Here is a 22,318-nt window from a genome sequence, read left to right on the forward strand (position 1 = left end):
TTCTTTTAATAAAAGTTACATTAGAAATTTATGAAGTCGGGGATATGACTTACTCCACTTAGCTGCAATGTCTCCACCTTTAGTGATATGCCATTCAAATACAGCATTTACTTTCTTAACCACCTCATGCCCAACATCCTTAAGGCGTCGACGTATTGCCTCAAACACGAGAGTACTCTGAAGCTCTCCACTCTAACAAAAAGAAAATTTATTTTAATAGTTTCGTAAAAATAGCTGAAGTGCAAAAATGGTTTCAAATATATATGTGCTATAAAAGTGATTTTATGCATGTAAAATTTTTTCACACTGGTCTACTTTGACATTTTCCTTATATTTACTTGTGTCACCCAAAACTTTAGTTCTTTTAACAAGATTCTATTTTCATCAGAATTCAAACATAATAGTATAGAGGAAAACTAGTAACTGGATGACCTATGTCCTATTCAACTTCAGAAAGACAATCAAGGAAATCAATCAACTTCTATGGTCTGATCTTCTTGTGTATTTATAAAATGGGACCAAATTAGATGATGACTAAATTTCTTTCTAGCTCTAAACCTTAAGTTTTTGATCTTGGATAATTCTTGAGATTTTAATTTTCAATTTCTGAAAAAATTTAAAGATCATGGTGTAATAAAACTTTGATATTACCAAGTTAACATTTTGAAGACAGAATGTAAACATTTATCAAATCTCAGCAGGCTAATGGAGAATACGAATGTTTTAATAAAAATGCTATTTTCATACCTGCATACAAATGTTTAAATCAAAGTATGTTTAATTTTTCAACTAGTTTTCTCAAATATTTGATTTCTCAAACAACCGATTTAGTAACTCTAAGAAAATTCTCTTGAAAGATAAAATATTGATTTCCAGTTTTGAATTAGTATCCTTTAATAATGATAAATCTTTTATACCTCTTAAGTTTCTAAAATTCCCTGAACATTCTTAAATTGATCTTAACCAAAATTCATAAATAAGTCAGTGACTTTATACCAGTTTTGATAACCTACCTCAGAGGGTGTCTTAGCTGAAATATCTGATGTGGGCACAAGATCCACATATGCATTTGAAATGACAATGTCTCCAGTTTCTTGAACCTTACAAGGATAAAATGGAAGTTCATTCTACTGATTTTAATGCTGACAAATTTCATTATAAAATGCTATAAAGTCATTTAAAAGAAATTTATAACTGTTTCATGTGAAAAAGAAAATAAGCCAAATCACAAGATGAATAAATATGAAAGCTTTCTGATTTAATATAATTATTATTAACCCTGCTGTGGAGCCCTTTTTTAAAAAATAACTTTGAACAGATCCCATCCCCAAGCTACCAATTTAAATTGGTCTCGAGTGCAGCCTGGGCTTTGGTTTTTTGGGGATTTTTTTCCCCAAACATCTGGAAAGCTAGAGTGAGAAGTACCAAATTCTTAAATAGTAAAAGACAGGGTAAAATATCCACATACAGTAGTATACTCAAAGTACATAAGTTCTGTTAATACAAAATAAAAATAACTAGGAAAAGACCACAGTCTTTTAAAAAGTAGTAATTCTAGTTTGAACTTTCAGATGGCAAGTATATACAGCATAAATTGAATGCCTAAATAGCCTTTTGCCAAAACAGTCAAAGGAATTCTAATTGCTAATCCTTTTTCAAATTATTCCAATGGCTCTTCTTTCACAAAAATTATGTGTATGTCTGGGCCCAATTAACTCATTTTGTCCCAGATGTGGAACACCTATGCTTGTGTATCAGTACCATTAAGTTTTAAAGGTTAAGAAAGCACTTATTAAAACTTGGATTTTTAACAAGTTCATTCTCAATTCATACTTTGAAGGAAAATTTGGTTTTACTTCAAATTAAATAGTGAAAAGTATAGAGACAATAAATGAACAAAATGCACTTTAATAAAGTACTTTCACATAACCAAGTCAAGCAAAGCATAGTACTTTGAAACATCGGTTTAAAATGCTTCTTAAAATGGAACAGGAAGGAAAGAATCATGTGTAAGTAATAAAAAGGGTATCTCTAATCACTGTGGGGGAAATAAATATACTGAAAGGATAAGGCATGCTTAAAATTTATTAAAACTACAGGAATGATTTCTCAGTCCTTTAAGTTTCTTTATAGAAATGTACGTACTGTTCACTGCTAGAACTGTATGATGATAGTCACAATTCTCAACACTTTGAGTACATAACCTTATCTGAAAAATTAAGAGTACACAAAACAAAGGACAAGAGGGCTCCAGAATATATGATAGTAATTGTAAGAAGGTGGCAAAGAAAGCCAGCTGTGTGTGTACCTACGGGTCAGCCTCCTACCTCAGTCTTCCAAGTTACTGGAATTACAGGTGTGCATCATCACACATGAACAAAAAGTATTTTTTAAAATTTCACAAAACAGTGATTACATGTCCTTTTTAGTCATTGGAACACTGCTAATCTCAATTACTTAACTCTATAGGGAGACACACCTTTATATGCCTTGTTCTTCACTATTAAACCATTAAGTCCCAAGTTTCCCAATTCTGCAAACATAGTAAATATTCAAATATTCAAAGTTACCAAAAGTGGTGATGTTTGTTGCTCAATAAAAGTTTTTATAGGTGTTCCACATCTGGGACAAAATGAGTTAATTGGGCCCAGACTGTGTTACAATATGTACATATGTAATCAAGGTATGATTTCTGTCCCATCTTTCTGTAGGACATTGTCTCTATCTCAGCAAAATTATTTCAGAATGCCCTTGTTAGACTATATAGTGAGTTAAAATAAAAAGGTACATAAAGCATCTTATTTTTAATTACCATTGTATTAGAATCAAAATATACATGAAGACCAACGGAATAGAAGACAAATCCACATTAGTCATCTGATACTTGACAATGGTGCCAAAAACATACTGGAGAAAAGATACCCTTTTTAACATGGCTCTGGGAAAACTGGACATCCTTATGTAAAATTATGAAACAAGACCCCTCACCCAGCACAAAAGTCAAATCAAAGTCAAAGACTTAGAAATTAAAACTTGGAATGGAACCACCATTTGACCCAGTTATCCCACTCCTTGGCCTATACCCAAAGGACTTAAAATCAGCATATTACAGAGCTACAGCCACATCAATGTTCATAGCTGCTCAGTTCACAATAGCCAGATTGTGGAACCAACCTAGATTTCCTTCAATTGATGAATGGATAAAGAAACTGTGGTATATATATACAATGGAATATTACTCAGCCATAAAGAATGATAAAATTATGGCATTTGCAGGCAAATGGATGAAACTGGAGAATATCATGCTAAGTGAGATAAGCCAATCTCAAAAAACCTAAGGACGAATGATATTGCTAATAAGTGGATGATGACACATAATGGGGGGTGGGTGGGGTTAGTGTTAGGGTTAGAGTTAGGGTTAGGGAGGGGGGCAAGAATGGAGGAAGGAAGGACTATATAGAGGGAAAAGAGGGGTGGGAGGGGTGGGGGGGAAGGGAAAAAATAACAGAATGAATCAAACAACATTACCCTATGTAAATTTATGATTACACAAATGTTATGCCTTTATGCCATGTACAAATAGAGAAACAACATGTATCCCATTTGTTTACAATAAAAAAATAAATAAACAGTTATATACTAATGATAAAAAAAAAAAAGACTTAGAAATTAGACCAGAAACTTTGCAACTCCTAGAAGAAAACAGGATTAACACTCCATCATATTGGTGGTACAACTTCCTTGACACCTAGAGTTCAAGAAATCAAGAATTAAGTAGAATGGCATCAAATTAAAATGTTTCTCCATACCAAGGGAAATGACTAAGATGATGAAGAGAAAGCCTATGGAAGTAAAGGAAATCTTTGCCAACTACTCTTCTGACCAGGGATTAATATCCAGAATATATAAAGAACTCAAAAAACACCAAAAATAAAACACAACCCATTCAATAAATGTGCAAAAGAATTAAACAGACATTTCTCAAAAGAGATGCAAATGGCCAACAAATATATGAAAAAAATGTTAAACATCTCTAGCCATCAGGGAAATGAATATCAAAACTACAGAAAGATTTCCTCTCCAATCAGAATGGCAACCATCAAGAACACAGAAAATAAATGCTGGTGAGGATGTGAGGAAAAAGGTACTCTCACACATTATTCATGGAACTGCAAATTAGTACAACCACTCTGGAAAGCAGTATGAAAAGAAATGGAACCACCATATGACCCACCTATTTCATCCCTAGGTATTACCTAGGCATATCAATGTTTATAGCAGCACAATTCACAATATTCAAGTTATGGAACCAGCCCAGATGCCTATCAATAGATGGACAGGGACTGGGGGTGTGGCTCAGTGGTAGAGTGCTTGCCTAGCACGTGAGAGGCACGGAGTTTGAGGCACCACATATAAATAAAAGGTCTATCAAGATCTAAAAACTTTTTTTAAAAAGATGAAAAGATTAAGAAAATGTGGTATATATACATACACAATGGAGATTTACTCATCCATAAAGAATGAAATTATTGTACTTGCTGGAAAATGAATGAAACTAGAGAACATCATGCTCAGTTGAAATAAGCCTGACTCAGAAAATCAAGGGTCAAATATTTTCTCTCATATGTGGAAGCCAGAGAAAAATAAGGGAAAGGGCAGGGATTGAATATCATAAAGATACAGGGAAGATCATCACAGGAAATGCAGAATGCATTTAACAAAATCATACTATGTGCATGGATAAATATACCAGAGAGAATTCCATCTTTATGTATCTGTACAAAGCACCAATTAAAAATAAGAGCTGGGGAAATAGCTCAGTTGGTAGAGGGTTTGCCTCATATGCACAAGGTCTGGGGTTCAAACCCCAGCACCACAAAAAAAAGTGAAAGGAAGACCAACAGAGTAAAGGAGAACAGGAGGAAAGGGGAAAGCACCAGGAACTGAAATAAAGTGAATCAAATTCCATGTGTAACTATGATGCTAAAAAAATTTTTTTTTTCCTCACATCCACACTACTAAACAACAAAAAAATGCTAAAATGAAGCAAAATGACAGAATGTGGTAAAGGTAACAAAGTAAAGTACCTCTATTATTCATACCTTGGTCTGAAAATGAATCCTGTTTCCTTCCTTCCACATCTCAGTTTGTAGAGTTTGTCCTGGATATACTGGTTTTGCAAAACGAGACTTTGGTGGGAGAAAAAGCGGAGATTAAAAGTACTTTTAGCTGGGGAGATAGCTCAGTCAGAAGAGTGCTTGCCTTGTAAGCACAAGGCCATGGGTTCGATCCTCAGCACCAAAAAAAAAAAAAAGTGCTTTTAACTATCATACTGGGGCAGGGAGGGGAAATTGGAGAGGTTAGACAAAAAAGAAAAAAGAAAACACACTTAAATATATTTAGATTCATAAAAGACAAATACTATCAAATTAGAGAAATATTACAGCTACTGCATTAATAAGTTAATTCTTTGTCTTTCAAATAGAGAATCAGTAAGTAATCTATCATGACAAATCAAGAAGCAAAACCATCATCATTAGGTAGAGTTACATAGATAAGAGAGCTACTCAAAGAACTAGTGTCTAAGTCTCAGGCTGGGGTTGTGGGTCAGTGGTAGAGCACTTGCCTAGTATGCATGAGACACTGGGTTTGATACCACCACATACATATAAAAGTCCATCAACTAAAAATATATAAAAAATGGAATTTAAGTTTAAAAAAAGTGGTCTAAGTCTGGATATGAGGCCTGACTGGGTATATATAGCAAAATAATTCTTATAATTTTCTATATTTCATTGAATCTGTATATAATTACATAATTAAACATAGCTATAATAAAGAATATGAAAATGTTATCAAGGGCAAGACATCAGAAAATGCATTTTCACTACTGCATGGGGCATAAACTAATATAAGAATTAAGGCAGTGTCAAGTACCTTCAAAAACTTTTAAGTATACATCTTTTTGACTTATGCCAAAATACCACAGGCACAGATATTTCTCTAACTTAAAATGGACAAAAATTTAAACTCATACATTGCTGGAAGGACTGCAAATTGGTACAACCACTCTGGAAAACAGTGTGGACATTCCTTAAAAAACTTGGAATGGAACCACCATTTGACCCAGCTATCCCACTCCTCAGTCTATACCCACAGGATTTAAAATTGGCATACTACAGTGACACAGTCACATCAGTATGTTTACAGCAGCTCAATTCACAATAGCTAAATAGCTAAACTATGGAACCAACCTAGATGCCCTTCAATAGATGAATGGATAAAGAAAATGTGGTATATATACACATGGAATATTACTCAGCCTTGAAGGAGAATAAAATTATGGCATTTGCAGGTAAATGGACAGAGTTGGAGAATATCATGCTAAGCAAAATAAGCTAATCCCCAAAAACCAAAGGCCAAATGTTTTCCCTGATAAGTGGACGATGATGCATAATAAGGGGGGTTGTCGGGGGACAAGAGAAAAATGGAGGAACTTTGGATGGTGTAGAGGAAAATGGAGTGGGAGGGGGTGGGGGAATGAAAGATAGTGGACTGATCCAGACATTTTTACCCTATGTACATGTATGATTACATGAATGATTTGACACTACATTATGTACAACCAGAAAAATTAAAGTTTTGCTCCATTCATGTACAATGAATCGAAATTCTGCTGTCATGTATAACTAATTAGAAGAAAAATAAAAATTTTTAAAAATTTGAAAGTATAAAAACTAAAAATATGCAGCCATCACATTATAAAAAATTTTTTATTAGAGTTCAAATATAGCTACTTTACATTTTCTGTTAAATTAAGGCAAATTACAAAATAGAAAAATTCAAACCTTTTTAAAACACAGATGCTGACATGTATACACCTAATTTATAAAATAATCCAATTAGTCTGTTAAAACTATATGATATTCTTTGTGGTGCATGGGTGATACAGCTATTCATAGCTCCAAAAAGACAATGTACTGACTAACTCAATGAGATAATGTCTATTACTATAGTATATAATGATAGAAAAAACTAATATTCAAATTATGTAATAATGTTCACATACCTTAATTGCTTTGAACCTTGACACATCATTATCCGCAAACTGCCGTAAAACATGCCTGGCAGAAAATCCAAAGGTACATAATCCGTGTAATATGGGCTTCTCAAAACCTAAAAGAATAGAATTTAGATGGCTATAGGCACTTTCGTGTTTCAAACTCAAGTACCCAGTTAATTTAGGATTTTTGAAATAGTCTTTAAATTAGTCTCAACTATATCACATATTTTAAGAAACATGGAAAATATTTTTTGTAAATAATGGTTTCTGGTACAAAATTTGTAAATTAATAAAGAGGAAAAGTATGTGAGATCTAGTAGAAAAAAGAACTGTTTAGTTTTGGTTGAGGCATGAAAAATCACCCATGGTGATTTATTTAAAAATCTGTGTACTTGGTTGATTTCCCCCTAACCTGTCAGTTCCTTTTCTCTTCCAATTAATATCCTTGTCCTTTATGTTAATTTAGCCTTCCCCATAGTACTATTCCAGAACTTGCACTAGCAGGAGTTCGTTTCACCATAATCTGAATTTCAAGTATATCATTTTCCAAACACTACTTCCGTATCTTTTGCATAAATATACTAAGAACTTTTTTTTATTTATCTTTTAATTTTTTACAGACTGCATTTTGATTCATTGTACACAAATGGGGTACATCATTTTGTTTCTATGGTTGTACACAATGTAGATTCATGCCATTCATGTAATTACATGTACATAGGGTAATGATGTCTGTCTCATTCCACAATTTTTCATACCCTCCTCCCTCTCATTTCCTTCTACATAATCTAAAGTTCCCCCATTCTTCTCTCACTCCCCAACCCCCACTCCCATTATATATCATCCTCCACTTATCAGGGAAAACAGTCAGCCTTTGGTTTTTTTGGGATTGGCTTATTTCACTGTAGTAAGAACTTTTTTAAAGTGTTACTCAAATTACCATTCATAAGTAGCAGTAGCTAACATTCTTCACTGATACATATTATCAACTCACCTGCAAGGCTAGCAAAGTTAGGGTCAATGTGTAAGGGATTCCAGTCTCCACTGAGGCGGTACAAAGCAGCCTGTCAAAGAATTATGAATGTCACTAGTACTCATTAAAAATAGGAAATATGGCTGGTTATTGTGTAAGAAATGCATAATGTACCTAATTTCAAGCTGATTTTTTAAATATTTCTAACAAAAAAAATCTGTAAATGTTTTTTATGTAACACCCAACACAGAAATTAGTGTGTCTGGGGGGGGGGGGGGGTTTCAAACAATCAAGGCAGGCAATAACTGCATTATTGCCAAAAGAGAAATTCACATAAATATCAATCTACTCTTATTAAAACACAATGAAGATAAGGTAATGTTTTTAGTCTCTTAACCAAGCAAAATTATGCCAACTTTAATGGATTGTTTTAAATTAAAACCCATAACACTATACTAGACATTTATGTCAAAGACTTTTCACAAATTTGCATTCTTCTGGTATACTAAATTCAGAATATCAATATACCCTACAAGAAAACAGATTGATATCTTCCCAATATGATTTCTGCTGAGTCCAGACTTTTACATTGCTAATTTAGTTAAATAAGATAGGATTAGCAGAAAGATATAAATAATATGGAAAAGTAACCATACTTCCTGGCATTTAAACTGTGAATTTTTCAAGCTAGACAGTACTGAAGAGAAGATTCAGAAAACATTTAATATAGGTATTTAATGCATCTATATATTAGCTTGACCCTTTGCAGGGGTCTGCCTCCAAACTTCTCATCAAATGCTGTTAAGTTTTCCAAGACTACTACAATATTCTATGAACACTAGACTCGTATACATATATGACTTTTTAAATCACTAAGCATTGTTTTAATAAGTTAGATTTTTTTGTAATTCATATGGAAATGTCATTTTCTTTTTAATACGCTTTGTATAATTTTAATGAGCTCTTTCCCTTCCCCATTGCTCCATAAGATAGTTACTTTTTGATAACTCAATATTCTTTCCCTTTTGTTTTCTAAATACAATCAAATTATTAAATACTATTGACTTACAAGAATCTGTATGAAGTTGGGAGGACTAAATTCTTTAAAAGCACTTTACAAACAATAAAACACTAGACAAATGGAAGACAAGACACATTTCAGGGTCTCAAAGGGAAGCTGTCAAACTCATGAAAGACCATGGGTTCAAGTCCAGCTCTAAGATTAATGGGCAAGTTTCTTCAACACACTAAGCCTCAGTTTTCTCATTTACACAAGGCGCTAGAGATGTAGCTCAGTGATAGAGCATTTCCCCAGCATGTGCAAAGCCCTGGGTTCAATTCCCATACTACATGGGGGTGGGGGGTTGAAAATCTACCAGGATTTAATGAGACAAAGCTTACATGGTATTATTCATGGTAAATACTACTGCCTCAATAAACATTAGCTAATTTTTTAAAAGATTTTAGCAACAATATAAGTCAACAAAGTGTTTAAGATTAGTACTAGTATTCTTAACTTGCAGATATCGTTTGTATTAAATGAAAGTCTTCTAAAGAAATAATTTCAATAATGGCATCACTTCCTATATATGGCAGAGTTAGCAGAGACAAAGGTTCATCATGAAAAGCTAACTGCTTGAATGTTTGAGTACACTGAATCATAAATATTCTCTAACAAAGAATACTGCCAAAGCTTATTTTCTAAATAGTTTTGAAGGACTGACATATTTTAGAAAGCTAAAAATGTTTCATTTCTGCCTACATGTCAAAGTCATTACAAACCACAAATGAAGAGAAGGAAAGGAAGAAAAGGAAAAACAGCTATATTGTCCAATATATTAAAAGTGAGTGGGAGCATCTTCTGTACATGAGTAAATTATTTGGGTTTATTTTTTAATTTATCAAGTTAAACACTAAAGTCTCAGAAATAAGTACTCCCTAAATCTTCACATCCTCCAAAAAATTTTATAGATCAATGAAAATAAAATTATAAACATCTCAAGCCTATAGTATCACTACAAGACAGAACACGGCAAACTTCAAATTTTATAGCAAAATAAGTACACATTTCCAGCAGCACTCTCAACCACCCTCTGAAAGCTACAGTGGAGAGTTGGAGGTGTTGGGTAGAGTGCTGCAGAAGCAGGACCTGTGAAATAGAAGAAAAAAAAATCCACTTCCAGATCAAGTTCACTGTAAGGACAAAAATGCCAAAATAAATCCTGGAGATTTTCCTATGAAAGCACAGACTATAGAGAAAAGAACAAAAAAGTGCACAGGACTGCAGAAAGACATCACTCTGAATAAAAAAGACAAGACAAAGATATTCCCTTTGAGGATGGGACAGTAAAGAAAAATAGCAAAAGAGGAGGTTTATATTCCTGAAAATTAAAGAGAACTAAAATTTAAAACACCTCCCCCACAGTACTCCACTCCTAAAGTCATCCCTTCAAGAAACTACACTTTGCTACATGACTTTAAGATTAGAACAATTTCAAATTAGAAACCTTGGAAATCATCACAAACCATCAACCTTATCTATAAAATGCACAGAGGTAAATAATCTATCTATACAAAGCTACTGTAAGATTGAAACAAAATAGGAACCAAAACATAAATTGTTCCTTTCAGCAAATTAATCAATTCCCAATCAGAAGAAAACTAACGAAATACTGAAGTATTTGAAGACATGAAACAATATGAAAAAACTGAGATGAAATAAACTCATGTTGACTTGCAAAAGAAATAGAAGAAAAAAATCATATTTAAAATGAATACTAAATTACGAAGTGCCAAAGGAGAAGAAATTCAAATAAAAATATGGGTGGTCATGGAGGCTGGGTGTGGTCAGTCGGGCCAGTTATTTCATACTAGACAAAGGTGCAAAAAACATACAAAGAAGAAAAGATAGCCTCTTGAACAAATGGTGCTAATTAAAACCCTATCTCTCAACATGTACAAAACTCAACTCAAAATGGATCAAGGATCTAGGAATTAGACCCTTCACCAAATAGAAGAAAAAGTAGGCCCGAATCTTCATCATGTTGGCTTAGGACCAGACGTCCTTAACAAGATCCCCATAGCGCAAGAAATAAAAGCAAGAATCAATAAATGGGATGGATTCAAACTAAAAAGCTTTTTCTCAGCAAAGGAAACAATATGAAAATAGAGCCTACGGAGTGGGAGAAAATCTTTTCCATACATACTTCAGAGTACTTAATCTCCAAAATTTATAGAGAACTTAAACTTTATACCAAAAATACAAAGAACCCAATCAATAAACAGGCTAAGGAACTGGGCAGACACTTCACAGAAGAAGATATACCGGTGATCAACAAATATATGAAAAGGTGCTCATCTCTAGAAATTAAAACCACCCTAAGATTTCATCTAACTCCATTTAGAACAGTTATTATCAAGAACACAAGCAATAATAAGTGCTAGTATGGAAGTGGGGGAAAACGCACACTCATAAATTGCTGGTAGAGTTGCAAATTGGTGCAGTCACTCTGGAAAGCAGTAAGGAGATTCCTCAGAAAACTTGGAATGGACCCACTATTTGACCCAGCTATCCCACTCTCTCATTTATACCCAAAAGACTTAAAATCATCATACTACAGTGACACAGCCACATCAATGTCATATCTGCTCAATTCACAGTCGCCAGATTGAGGAACCAACCTAGATGCCCTTCAAATGATGAATGGATAAAGAAACTGTTATATATACACAATTCAGCCATAAAGAATAAAATTATGGCATTTGCTGGTAAATGGATGGAGTTGGAGAATATAATGCTAAGTGAAATAAGTTAAGCCCAAAAACCAAAGGCCAAACGTTTTCTCTGGTAAGTGCATGATGATATATAACAGGGAGGGGGGTGGCGGAGGGTGGGGGCAAGAGAAGAATGAAGGAAATTTGGATGATATAGAGGAAAATGGGGCAGGAAGGGGTGGGAGAAGGAAGAGTAGACTGAGACAGTATTACCCTATGTATATGAATGGTTATATGAATGGTGTGAGTCTACATTGTGTGCAATCACAGGAATAAAAAGTTGTACCCCATTTGTGTACAATGAATCAAAATGCAGTCTGTAAAAATAAAAATTTTTTAAAAATATGGTGGAAGAAAGGGAGTGACAGAACCATGAAAATAAAAAGGAGAGCAAGAGGAATTAAAAGGACAAAAAGAAAATGATTGAAAAAGATCCCACATATACCTGGAGTATCTAAAAAAAGAAGAAAGAAAACTAATATTTAAAATTACAATTCTTTAAAAGATCCTAATATACATATCAGGGAGCAATGACACCTTCAGACTTTAAAGATAAAGAAAATGTTGAGGGCCTCAAAAACAAAGATCTTCTAACTTGCAGGGGAAGATAATTAAGAGTGGCATCTGACGTCTTAAAAGCAATATTCATGGTAAGGTAGAAATGGAGCAGAATGTTTCAGATTTCATATCCAGTCAAGCTGTCATTAAAGAACCATCCACAGGAGGAGTTTCATCCAACCCAGAAGTAACTTAGCAGCACAGACAAAGGACTATTATTTTGAACTGTAAACTTAAGATGAAGACAAAGAAAAGGATGGAAAAAATATATAAATGTTAAATGCACTGAAAAAGTAAAAATGCATTCCCCAAAATGGAGGCAATAAAAAAGGAGAAAAAAAGTAAAAATAAGTTCTTTATTATACAAAAACAAGTGGAAGGGAAAGGACAGCAATTTAAAAAAGTAACAGATTAAAAAAGAAAATGAAGCAGGACATGAAGAAAGACACATAGGATTTCTGCTTTTCACTGTTAAGATGAGTACCTCGAATCAACTTAAGTCTTCCACTATAAACAACTAGAAACTTATTTTCTTTAACAACAACAACAACAAAGTGGGGTTACACCTGGTCTTAGATATTGGACAATAAATAGGGTAGTACTATGATTCTGGACCAAAAATATATATATATATATATGCATATTATAGAGCAAATATATGTATGTGTATATCCCACTCCTTGGCCTATATCCAAAGGACTTAAAATCAGCATACTACAGAGATACAGCCACATCAATGTTCATTGCTGCTCAATTCACCATAGCCAGATTGTGGAACCAACCTAGATTTCCTTCAATTGATGAATGGATAAAGAAACTGTGGCATATACATACAATGGAATATTACTCCGCCATAAAAAATGATAAAATTATGGCATTTGCAGGCAAATGGATGAAATTGGAGAATATCATGCTAAGTGAGATAAGCCAATCTCAAAAAACTAAAGGACAAATGATCTCGCTGATAAGGGATGAAGACATATAATTGGGGGTGGGAAGGGTTAGCATTAGGGTTAGGGTTAGGTTTAGGATTAGGGTTAAGGAGGGTGGTAAGAATGGAGGAAGGAAGGACTGTAGAGAGGGAAAAGAGGGGTGGGAGGTGGGGGGGAAGGGAAAAAATAACAATGAATCAAACAACATTACCCTATATAAATTTATGATTACACAAATGGTATGCCTTGACTCCATGTACAAATAGAGAAACAACATGTATCCCATTTGTATACAATAAAAAAAAATATATACACATATATATATTTACTCTATAATCACCATAGATTCTCCTCACAGTACTTCCAAGATTATAACACAAGAAGGAAACCCAAACAGCAAAATGCTGTCACTGAATTAGAAAGATCAGAGTACTGGGAAGCCAATGCAGCTAGATTTTATGTGTACTAAAGAGAAGGAACTACAAGGAAAAGAACTCCAGAAATGAACTAGTCCTTGAAGGCCATCCAGAAAGGCCCTAAAAGATGAGACACCACATGAAGAAAGTCACGTGGCGAAAATTCAAGGCATCACAACTAAAAGCTTAGCAGCACAGGCCCTAGGCTTATAGAAGTCATTTTGGAGGCTTCCAGCCTTACCATCTGAAAACTAGTATTTATAGAGAAGGATCACTCAGTGAACCCACAGAGTCCTGGGGAATAATAAATCATTGTTTAAAAAAATAAAACAGGTAGTAGGTATAATGTAAGTGGTAATTTCATTCAGCTTTATTTAGGGCTTCTCAATGATTTATTTATGTTTCTCAATGGATTAATCTGCAAATTTTTACCTTCACAGAATCAGTCAAGTGGAGGTGACATGTTGTGACAAGAAGGTGATGGTACGGTAGTAGTCCTAAAAACTCAAAGAAGACTATCTGGAGCTAAAAGTTGCAGTAAATCCGTCTCTTTGAGGTTATAGGAAAAGATGTACAAGAGTTCTTTTCTTTTAAATACTGAGAACTGGTATATTGTGATCATTTTTCCGACTATAAAAAGTAAAAAGATTCCAATAAAATTATATGTTGGGATTCTTCTAGATGAATGAATATTGTATAACTGATTCTTCAATGACTTTGCATGAGTCCTTTTTGGTTCTAAAAGTCTAAAGGGAAATCTGAGAGAACTCTTAAGGAGATGTGACTTAATAGTAGAATCATTAGGAATACAATCAGTCTTTGCATATAAACTCAGAGCTGATTAGTAGATTAACTTAGGTGCTTCCATCAAAGAATTAGTACTTTCTGACAGATAAAGAGTATGCAAGTGACCCAGATGGTCTAACCGACATCTGATCTTTTCACAATTTATAGCTCCACAAAGAGGGGTCCTAAATCTGCAAAGTTCCCCAAGGAACACCTCTTTTTGATGTTATGTCTACTTTCAGTTCAACCAAGCAGAATTTTAAAGAACTACTTCTTAATGGATAGTAGAACCAATCTGCCAAAAACTTCATTTAATAATGATAACTCAAGTCTTAATAATCACAAAAAATAGTATCAGATATGTATCTGGGGAAATTACAGATATTTGTTCTAATTCTCGAATGCAAGGCCTTATCTCTTTATTGTTTGGTCTTTCTAGACTACTGTAGTTAAATTTTATTATAAACTAGAAAATCCACCTGTATTAAAATATCAGCTTGAAGAAAGTCTACTAAAGATATTTTAAATAGAATATCCGAGAGGTAATATGAACTAAAAATATGGTCATTTTTCTTTACTAAGAAATAACTAAAAAGTTTTTTGATTAAAAAAATAGCACGAAGTTTGCTATAATGGCATAACTTTTTCCTTGTTTCCTCCTCCTCAAAGATTTGCCCATCCACACTCATCTTCCACTATTTTCTAATGAATGCTCCAATTTAATCCTTAAATATACATTATGTTCTCCTCCTCTCCCACACTCTATCAATTATTTCTCAAGCCCTTCCCTGACAAACCGTGAGCCCTACTTCTCCGAAAATATCCATATAACATCTTAGTTCAGCAAGGTCCCATTGTTACTACCGAACCTTTATACATATCACTCCCTAATGAGGATCCCTTCTCTGAATGTAACACTTGCTATACAAATAAAAGCACTGAATTTAACCATTCATTGCTTGAGGGAGGTGCCCTGGTTACTTCCAACACCTACTTCTAGAGTATCCAAATGTCCTTTCCACTCCATGACAATGACATTTCTTCTACTTATTTGTATTTCCTACAGAACAGATTCAGTTTCAGATGATCCACAAATTCTCTGAAACTTAGGCAAAGTTTGTTACAATCTGTTTAATGAAAATTTATGATACAAAATGGTCAAGAAGCACTGTCAAATGACAGCCCATTATATATACAAAAAAACTGAGAACTTAGAAACTATCCTGTGTCAGATAGCAAAATATTAAATCTTGCTAAAAGCTAATAAAAAGTTCATCTGAAAAAGAATAAATGATAGAAAACCCCTCTAGTAACTGTGTAGAAACTCAAACCTAAAATTATCCAGGTTTTATCTACAGAAGATACCATTTTTATTTCAGTATAACCTGAGAAGAATAACAAAGCATGTGTTGGGTTTTCTAAACCAAAAAAGCCATGAACATTTTTTGTTTTGTAATACCCTAACAAAATTAATTTCTCTTTTAAGCTTTACGTAAATGTGACTGCATTCTTAAACAGTAAAGGATATGGAAAACATTTAAAGGGGGGGAACCAATCTAAGGATAAAGTAGCTTTCTTTCCATCACCTGATAATTTAGTGCAGAAAAAGTATATATAATTCAGATGTACCAATATTAGTTCTTTTTGAAAATCATATTTCTATTATCCAAGGAACAAATCCTGCAGAAGTTCTCATATCAACACATCAAAACTAACAACACAATGAATATTACAAATAATTTGCAGGTATTACACACTAATAGCATAACTCTAGAGGTTTAAGGATTTTGTTCTAGGGGTTAGAGTTGTGGCTCAGTGGTAGAGTGCTTGCCTGGCATGTATGAGGCCCTGGGTTCCATACTCAGCACCACATACAAATAAATAAAGTTAAAAAAAAAAAAAATCCACTGACAACTTGAATTTTGTTCTATAACTACATTGTTAAAAAAGAATCTTGAGGTCTCAAAAAGAAAACTTGCTTTTCTCATCTTTATGGTTGCCTTTCGTTTAAGTAAATCTTAGCAGGCTCCCAGAATTTGTGAACTGACAGGGTATTTTACCTCCTCAATCAGAAAATAAATTGATTATGCCAAATATGAAAGAGTAAATTTACTACTGTAAGATGCTTTGTTTTTGCCTGTGCTTTAGTTAGCATGAAATCATATGCTTCCAAGCAGTATGGCACAGATTTCTTTCTTGAAAAGGTAAGGTTGACTAACACCCACCTTTTTTAATTCATTTATCCTGCCCGCTAAGGCTTTTATGAAAATTTTCACCAGTCTCTTTCAAGTAAGCACTCCATAGCCAACAAAGCATGATGGTTTTTGAACTGACTAATGAAAAATTTTTTTTGCTATCTAGTGGAGAAAAAAATCCATTAAAATTTAGAAAAATGAATTCCAACCACAGAAAACATACCTTCATTATGTTGAAGATACAGGCAACACTTCTGATGCACAGAATTACAGGGTATCACGGTTATAAACAAGAAAGTGTCATCAGTCAGGTGGATCTATCACTTTTCAAAAATACAACCTTACCTGATTAAGTGAGGTGGTATCTTTAAGTACAGCATCAGGAGGTCTATTAGGTATGGCTACAGTTACCTGAAATCAAAAGACACATGTTAAATGTAAAAATACAAGTATTATGATTCTCTTTACCTAAACTGGCATTTGATAAACAACCATGTTTCAATATTATAAACTCTGCAAATTGGATAAAAGGGGTTTTTATTTTGTATACTTTATGTTTCGGAGATAATGACATTTAAAACTGCATACTTCCTAGCTCCACGTACATAATTATGTCCCTCAAATGACCCTTTTCTTTGGTGGGGAGGGAGGTATTGGGGATTGAATTTAGAGGCACTCAACCACTGAGCCACAACCCCGGCCCTATTTTGTATTTTATTTAGAGACTGTCTCACTGAGTTGGCTCAGTACCTCGCTTTTGCGGAAGTTAGCTTTGAACTCAAAATCCTCCTGCCTCAGCCTCCAGAGCAGCTGGGATTACAGGCATACACCACCGCACCTGGCTAAAATGATCCTAATGTAAGGAATTATATAATCAGATCCATTCTCCAGATCACAAATGAGAAAAACTTGAGAAAGTCTGTCCTATGTAAAAGATGATGGCTAAGAATTAGACACACAATCAATTTAAATAGACTGTCTTTAAATTCAGTCTTTTAAGATTCTTACATTTTAATTTACTATCTTAACAAAATTATACATTTTAAACTCGATTATGAAAAATACTTGAATTCAATGTCAACTTAATGCCAACACTTAAAAGTACTGATGAAAACACTGTAGCATGTACAAAGAAAGAATCTGAGTACAAATTTACGGTTGATTTTAAATAAAAGATTTAATTAACATTAAACTGTATTCCAATAACTAATATCTACTAATATCTATTTTTCAATAATTTATAATAGAAACAAAAATTTTTTGTCTCCTCTAGGTAAACTTTTTATAATAACATCAGCTTGTATTCATTCAGGTGTTAAAAAATTAGGCCATTAAAATGTCAGCCTTAGTCCCAAATTTATCCTTAAAAACCATAAACCATATATAATCATATATAAAATATAGAATCATGAGGAAAGTTGCTATTTCTAAACAAGAAGCTACTGTTTTTCAAAGATTACCATTTCAGTTACAAATAGTATATTCTGCCGGTTTTATTCATATATTTATTTTCAGTTCATTCTACTAGGTTTTGGAGCAGTGATATTTGGGAACCAGATTTTACTATTCAGTCATATAGGTAGGTAGGTCTGAGCTGTCTAGAAATATCGCTTATTCTACAAAACGTACCCCTTATTTTACAAAATCAATTGTAAGCCACAGTCATAAAAAAATGTGAAGAGCATGTAGGATGGACAGTGTTGCCAAAACAGTTTTACTGTTAACAGGAGAGCAACTAGTTGATGGCAGATGGCTTCACCATGACACAACAGAGGCTCATATTTTTTCTCTAAAAACCAAATGATGCTAGTGAAGAATTTCTGTTCAATTATTATAATAATATCTAGAAAAGGGGATCTAGCTTAGATACTTCACTGGCCTACAATACTCTATTATTAACCAATTAAAAATGAATATACAGGGGTGGGGGTTGTGGCTCAGTGATAAAGCACTTGCCTTCCTTGTATGAGGCCCAGGGTTTGATCCCCAGCACGCAGACACACACAATTACAAAAGGAAAACAAATATTATGTTGTTTTTAATTCATTGAATATAAGCTCAGATTTCTATTTTTCCCTTTATATCATAACCTCTTCCCTAAAAGCTTGAAAAATTTAACAGTAAGTATAAAATCACACTTCTAAGCTTTCATTTACACAAGGTCAATGAATATGCTGGTACCATGCTCAAGCTACATTAGGGTTTTTAATAAATTGTAAGCCACTATCTATAGGTAAGTGTAACCCCGCACAATCATCATCTGATAGCTATCCAGGTCACTTCCACACATACAAGCAAGAAATGGTCACAAATTTTTAAAATACAGGCGTAAGACATGGTTTTCCTATAGTACTGATCAATATTACTTCTAAAGTACATGTACTGACACAATTCACATAAACTCACCCATTTGAAATGTACAATCCATTCATTTTTAGTATGTTCACAGTTGTGCAACCATCACGAGAATCAACTTGACCACATTTTCATCTCCCCAAAAAGAAACCCTATATCCATTACCCTATAACCTTATCCCCTTACTACCTCCTTCAGCTATCTTTGTCTCTACAAATTTGCCTAAACATTTCATACAAATGGAATTGTACAATATATCATTTGCTATCAATCTGAAGAACATGCTTCAGTTTTTCTTATAAAGAAGGTCCACCAGCAATGCATTCTCTGCTTTTGTTTATCTAGGAAAATTTTAATTTCGCTTTCATTTTAGAAATACAGTTTTGCTGGTTATAAGATTCTTGGGTAAGAGTGTTTTGTTTTGTTTATGGGAGGACTGTTTTTTGCCCCTTTAGCACTCTGGATACATCTTCCCATGGTCCTCTGGCCTCCACTGTTTGAGGAGAAATCAGCTGCTAATTTTATTGGGGTGCTCTTATAAGGAGATGAATCATTTTTCTCTCATTTTCAAAGCATTCTGTTTCTGGCTTTAAACATTTTTACTGATACACAGAATGTGGATTTATAATCCATTTGGAATTAGTTGAGCCTCCTAGATATGCAGACTAATGCTTGTAACCAGAAATTATTTCTTATGGTTCCTTTCTCTTTTTATGGTGCTCCCATTATATGACTTTGTGTACTTAACCGTGTTCCACATTTCTGAGTCTCTCTTTTCCTCTCTATTATTCAGATTCTACAGTCACTATTCAAACTGTCTTCAAGCTTTTTGATTCTTTTGTTAGTTCAAATCTACAGCTGAGTCTACAACAGTAAATTTTTCATTTCAGTCATACTGCCAGCTCCAGAATTTTTATTTGGTTCCTTTTTATAATTTGTGCCTATTTATTGATATTCTGTACTTGATGAGTCATTATCATCACTTAAGCATGGTTTCCTTTAGTCATTTGAACATACTTATGATAGCTACTTTAAAATTTTTGCCTAAGTCCTTTGTAAAAGCTGTTTTTATTGCCTTGTTTTTTTGTTTTGTTGTCATAATCTGTCTTCCTTTCCCTGCCTATTGGAAACACTCTCCTATTTCTTTCATGTCTTAGAGTTTGGGGTTGATAACTTGATATTTCAGATAATATAACAACTGGACACTGATTCCCTCCCCCTTTCAAGGTTTGTTATGTTCAATTCTTTCTTTGTTTAGGAATTGGTCAGACCATTTTGGTACATCCATTTCCTCCACAGTGCATAGGCCTAAGTGAGCACACAGTCACCCTGGGATGACAACAATTTCAGCAGGACTTTCTTCAACTGTCTCTCCCTGATCTCTGTGATAACATCAATAAATTTCTAGAGACATATAACTTTCCCAAATTGAAACAGGAAGACGTAGAAAATTTAAATAGATCAATTTCAAGCAATGAAATAGAAGATGCCATCAAAAGCCTACCAACAAAGAAAAGCTCAGGACCAGATGGATTCTCAGCCAAGTTCTACCAGACCTTCAGAGAAGAACTTACACCAATACTCCTCAAATTATTCCATGAAATAGAAAAGGAGGGAACCCTTACAAATTCATTCTATGAAGCTAAGTATCACTGATACCAAAACCAGACAAAGACACGTAAAGGAAAGAAAACTTCTGACCAATATCCCTCATGAACATAGATGCAAAAATTCTTAATGAAATCCTGGCAAATGGCATACAAAAACATATTAAAAATATAGTACACCATGAACAAGTGGAGTTTATTCCAGGGATTCAAGACTGGTTCAACATACAGAAATAAATGTAATTCATCACATCAAGAGACTTAAAAACAAGAATCACATGATTATCTCAATAGAGGTGGAAAAAGCATTTGACAAAATGCAGCATCCATTTGTGTTCAAAACATTAGAAAAACTCAGGATAGTAGGAACATACCTCAACATCGTAAAAGCTATATATGCTAAAACCCAAGGCCAACATCATTCTAAATGGAGAAAAATTGAAAGCATTCTCTCTAAAACAAGAACAAGACAGGGATGCCCTCTTTCACCACTTCTATTCAACATAATCCTTGAAACCCTAGCACAGCAATTACACAAAAGAAAGAAATTAAAGGGATACAAATAAGAAAAGAGGAACTCAAACTATCCTTATTTGCCAACAGCATGATTCTATATTGAGAAGACCCAAAAACAACCCACCAAAAAGCTTTTCTCTTTAATATTTTTTTTTAGTTGTAGGTGGACACAATGCCTTTATTGGATTTATTTTTATGTGGTGCTGAGGATCAGAACCCAGTGCCTCACACGTGCTAGGTGGGGGCATTACCACTGAATCACAACCCCAGTCCCCCAGAAAGTTTCTTGAACTCACAAGCAAATTCAGCAAAGTAGCAGGATATAAAATTAACACTCATAAATCAATTTGCATTCCTGTTATCCAATGGCAAATCAATTGAAAGAGAAATCAGGAAAGCTATTCAATTCACAATAGCCTCAAAAAATATAGAATACTTGGAAATCAATCTAACAAAAGAAGTGAAAGACCTCTACAATGAAAACTACAGAACACTAAAGAAAGAAATTGAAGAAGACCTTAGAAAATGGAAAAACCTCCCATGTTCTTGGATAGGCAAAATTAATACTGTCAAAATGGTCATATGACCACTGTACAGATTTAATGCAATTCCCATTAAAATTCCAATGACATTTTTCATAGAAACAGAAAAAGCAATCATGAAATTCATTTGGAAAAATAAGAGGCCTAGAATAGCCAAAGCAATCCTTAGCAAGAAAATTAACGCAGGAGGCATCACAATACCAGACCTTAAATTACACTACAAAAGCTATAATAACAAAAACAGCATGGTATTGACCCAAAAATAGAAATGAAAACCAATGGAACAGAAGACACAGAGACATACCCATATAAATACAGTTATCTCATACTAGACAAAGGCACCATAAACATATATTGAAGAAAAGATAGCCTCTTCAATAAATGGTGCTGGGAAAACTGGATATCCATATGCAGTAGACAAAAATTGAACTCCTATATCTCATTCTACACAAAACTAAACTCAAAGTGGATCAAGGACCTTGGCATTAGACCAGAGACCCTGTGCATACTACAAGAAAAAGTAGGCCAAACTCTCCATCATGTTGGCTCAGGAACAGACTTTCTGAATAGGACTCCTAAAGCACAAGAAGTAAAATCAATA

General features: G+C 33.9%; 1 protein-coding gene across 1 annotated transcript in view; it reads right to left on the minus strand.

Annotated features, from left to right (window-relative positions):
• Hsd17b4 (hydroxysteroid 17-beta dehydrogenase 4) overlaps window positions 1-22,318 on the minus strand; it is a 109,130-nt gene that overhangs the window by 15,636 nt on the left and 71,176 nt on the right. Inside the window, exons 17-22 of the mRNA XM_047555432.1 lie at window positions 17,043-17,108; window positions 8,058-8,127; window positions 7,070-7,176; window positions 5,103-5,189; window positions 1,014-1,100; window positions 54-192 (exon numbers count right to left, since the gene is read on the minus strand). Of these exons, the coding sequence (XP_047411388.1) occupies window positions 54-192; window positions 1,014-1,100; window positions 5,103-5,189; window positions 7,070-7,176; window positions 8,058-8,127; window positions 17,043-17,108 (556 nt within the window). The remainder of the gene's footprint in view (window positions 1-53; window positions 193-1,013; window positions 1,101-5,102; window positions 5,190-7,069; window positions 7,177-8,057; window positions 8,128-17,042; window positions 17,109-22,318) is intronic.

Source organism: Sciurus carolinensis, chromosome 6 (genome assembly GCF_902686445.1).
Source record: "Sciurus carolinensis chromosome 6, mSciCar1.2, whole genome shotgun sequence".
Lineage (NCBI taxonomy): Eukaryota > Metazoa > Chordata > Mammalia > Rodentia > Sciuridae > Sciurus > Sciurus carolinensis.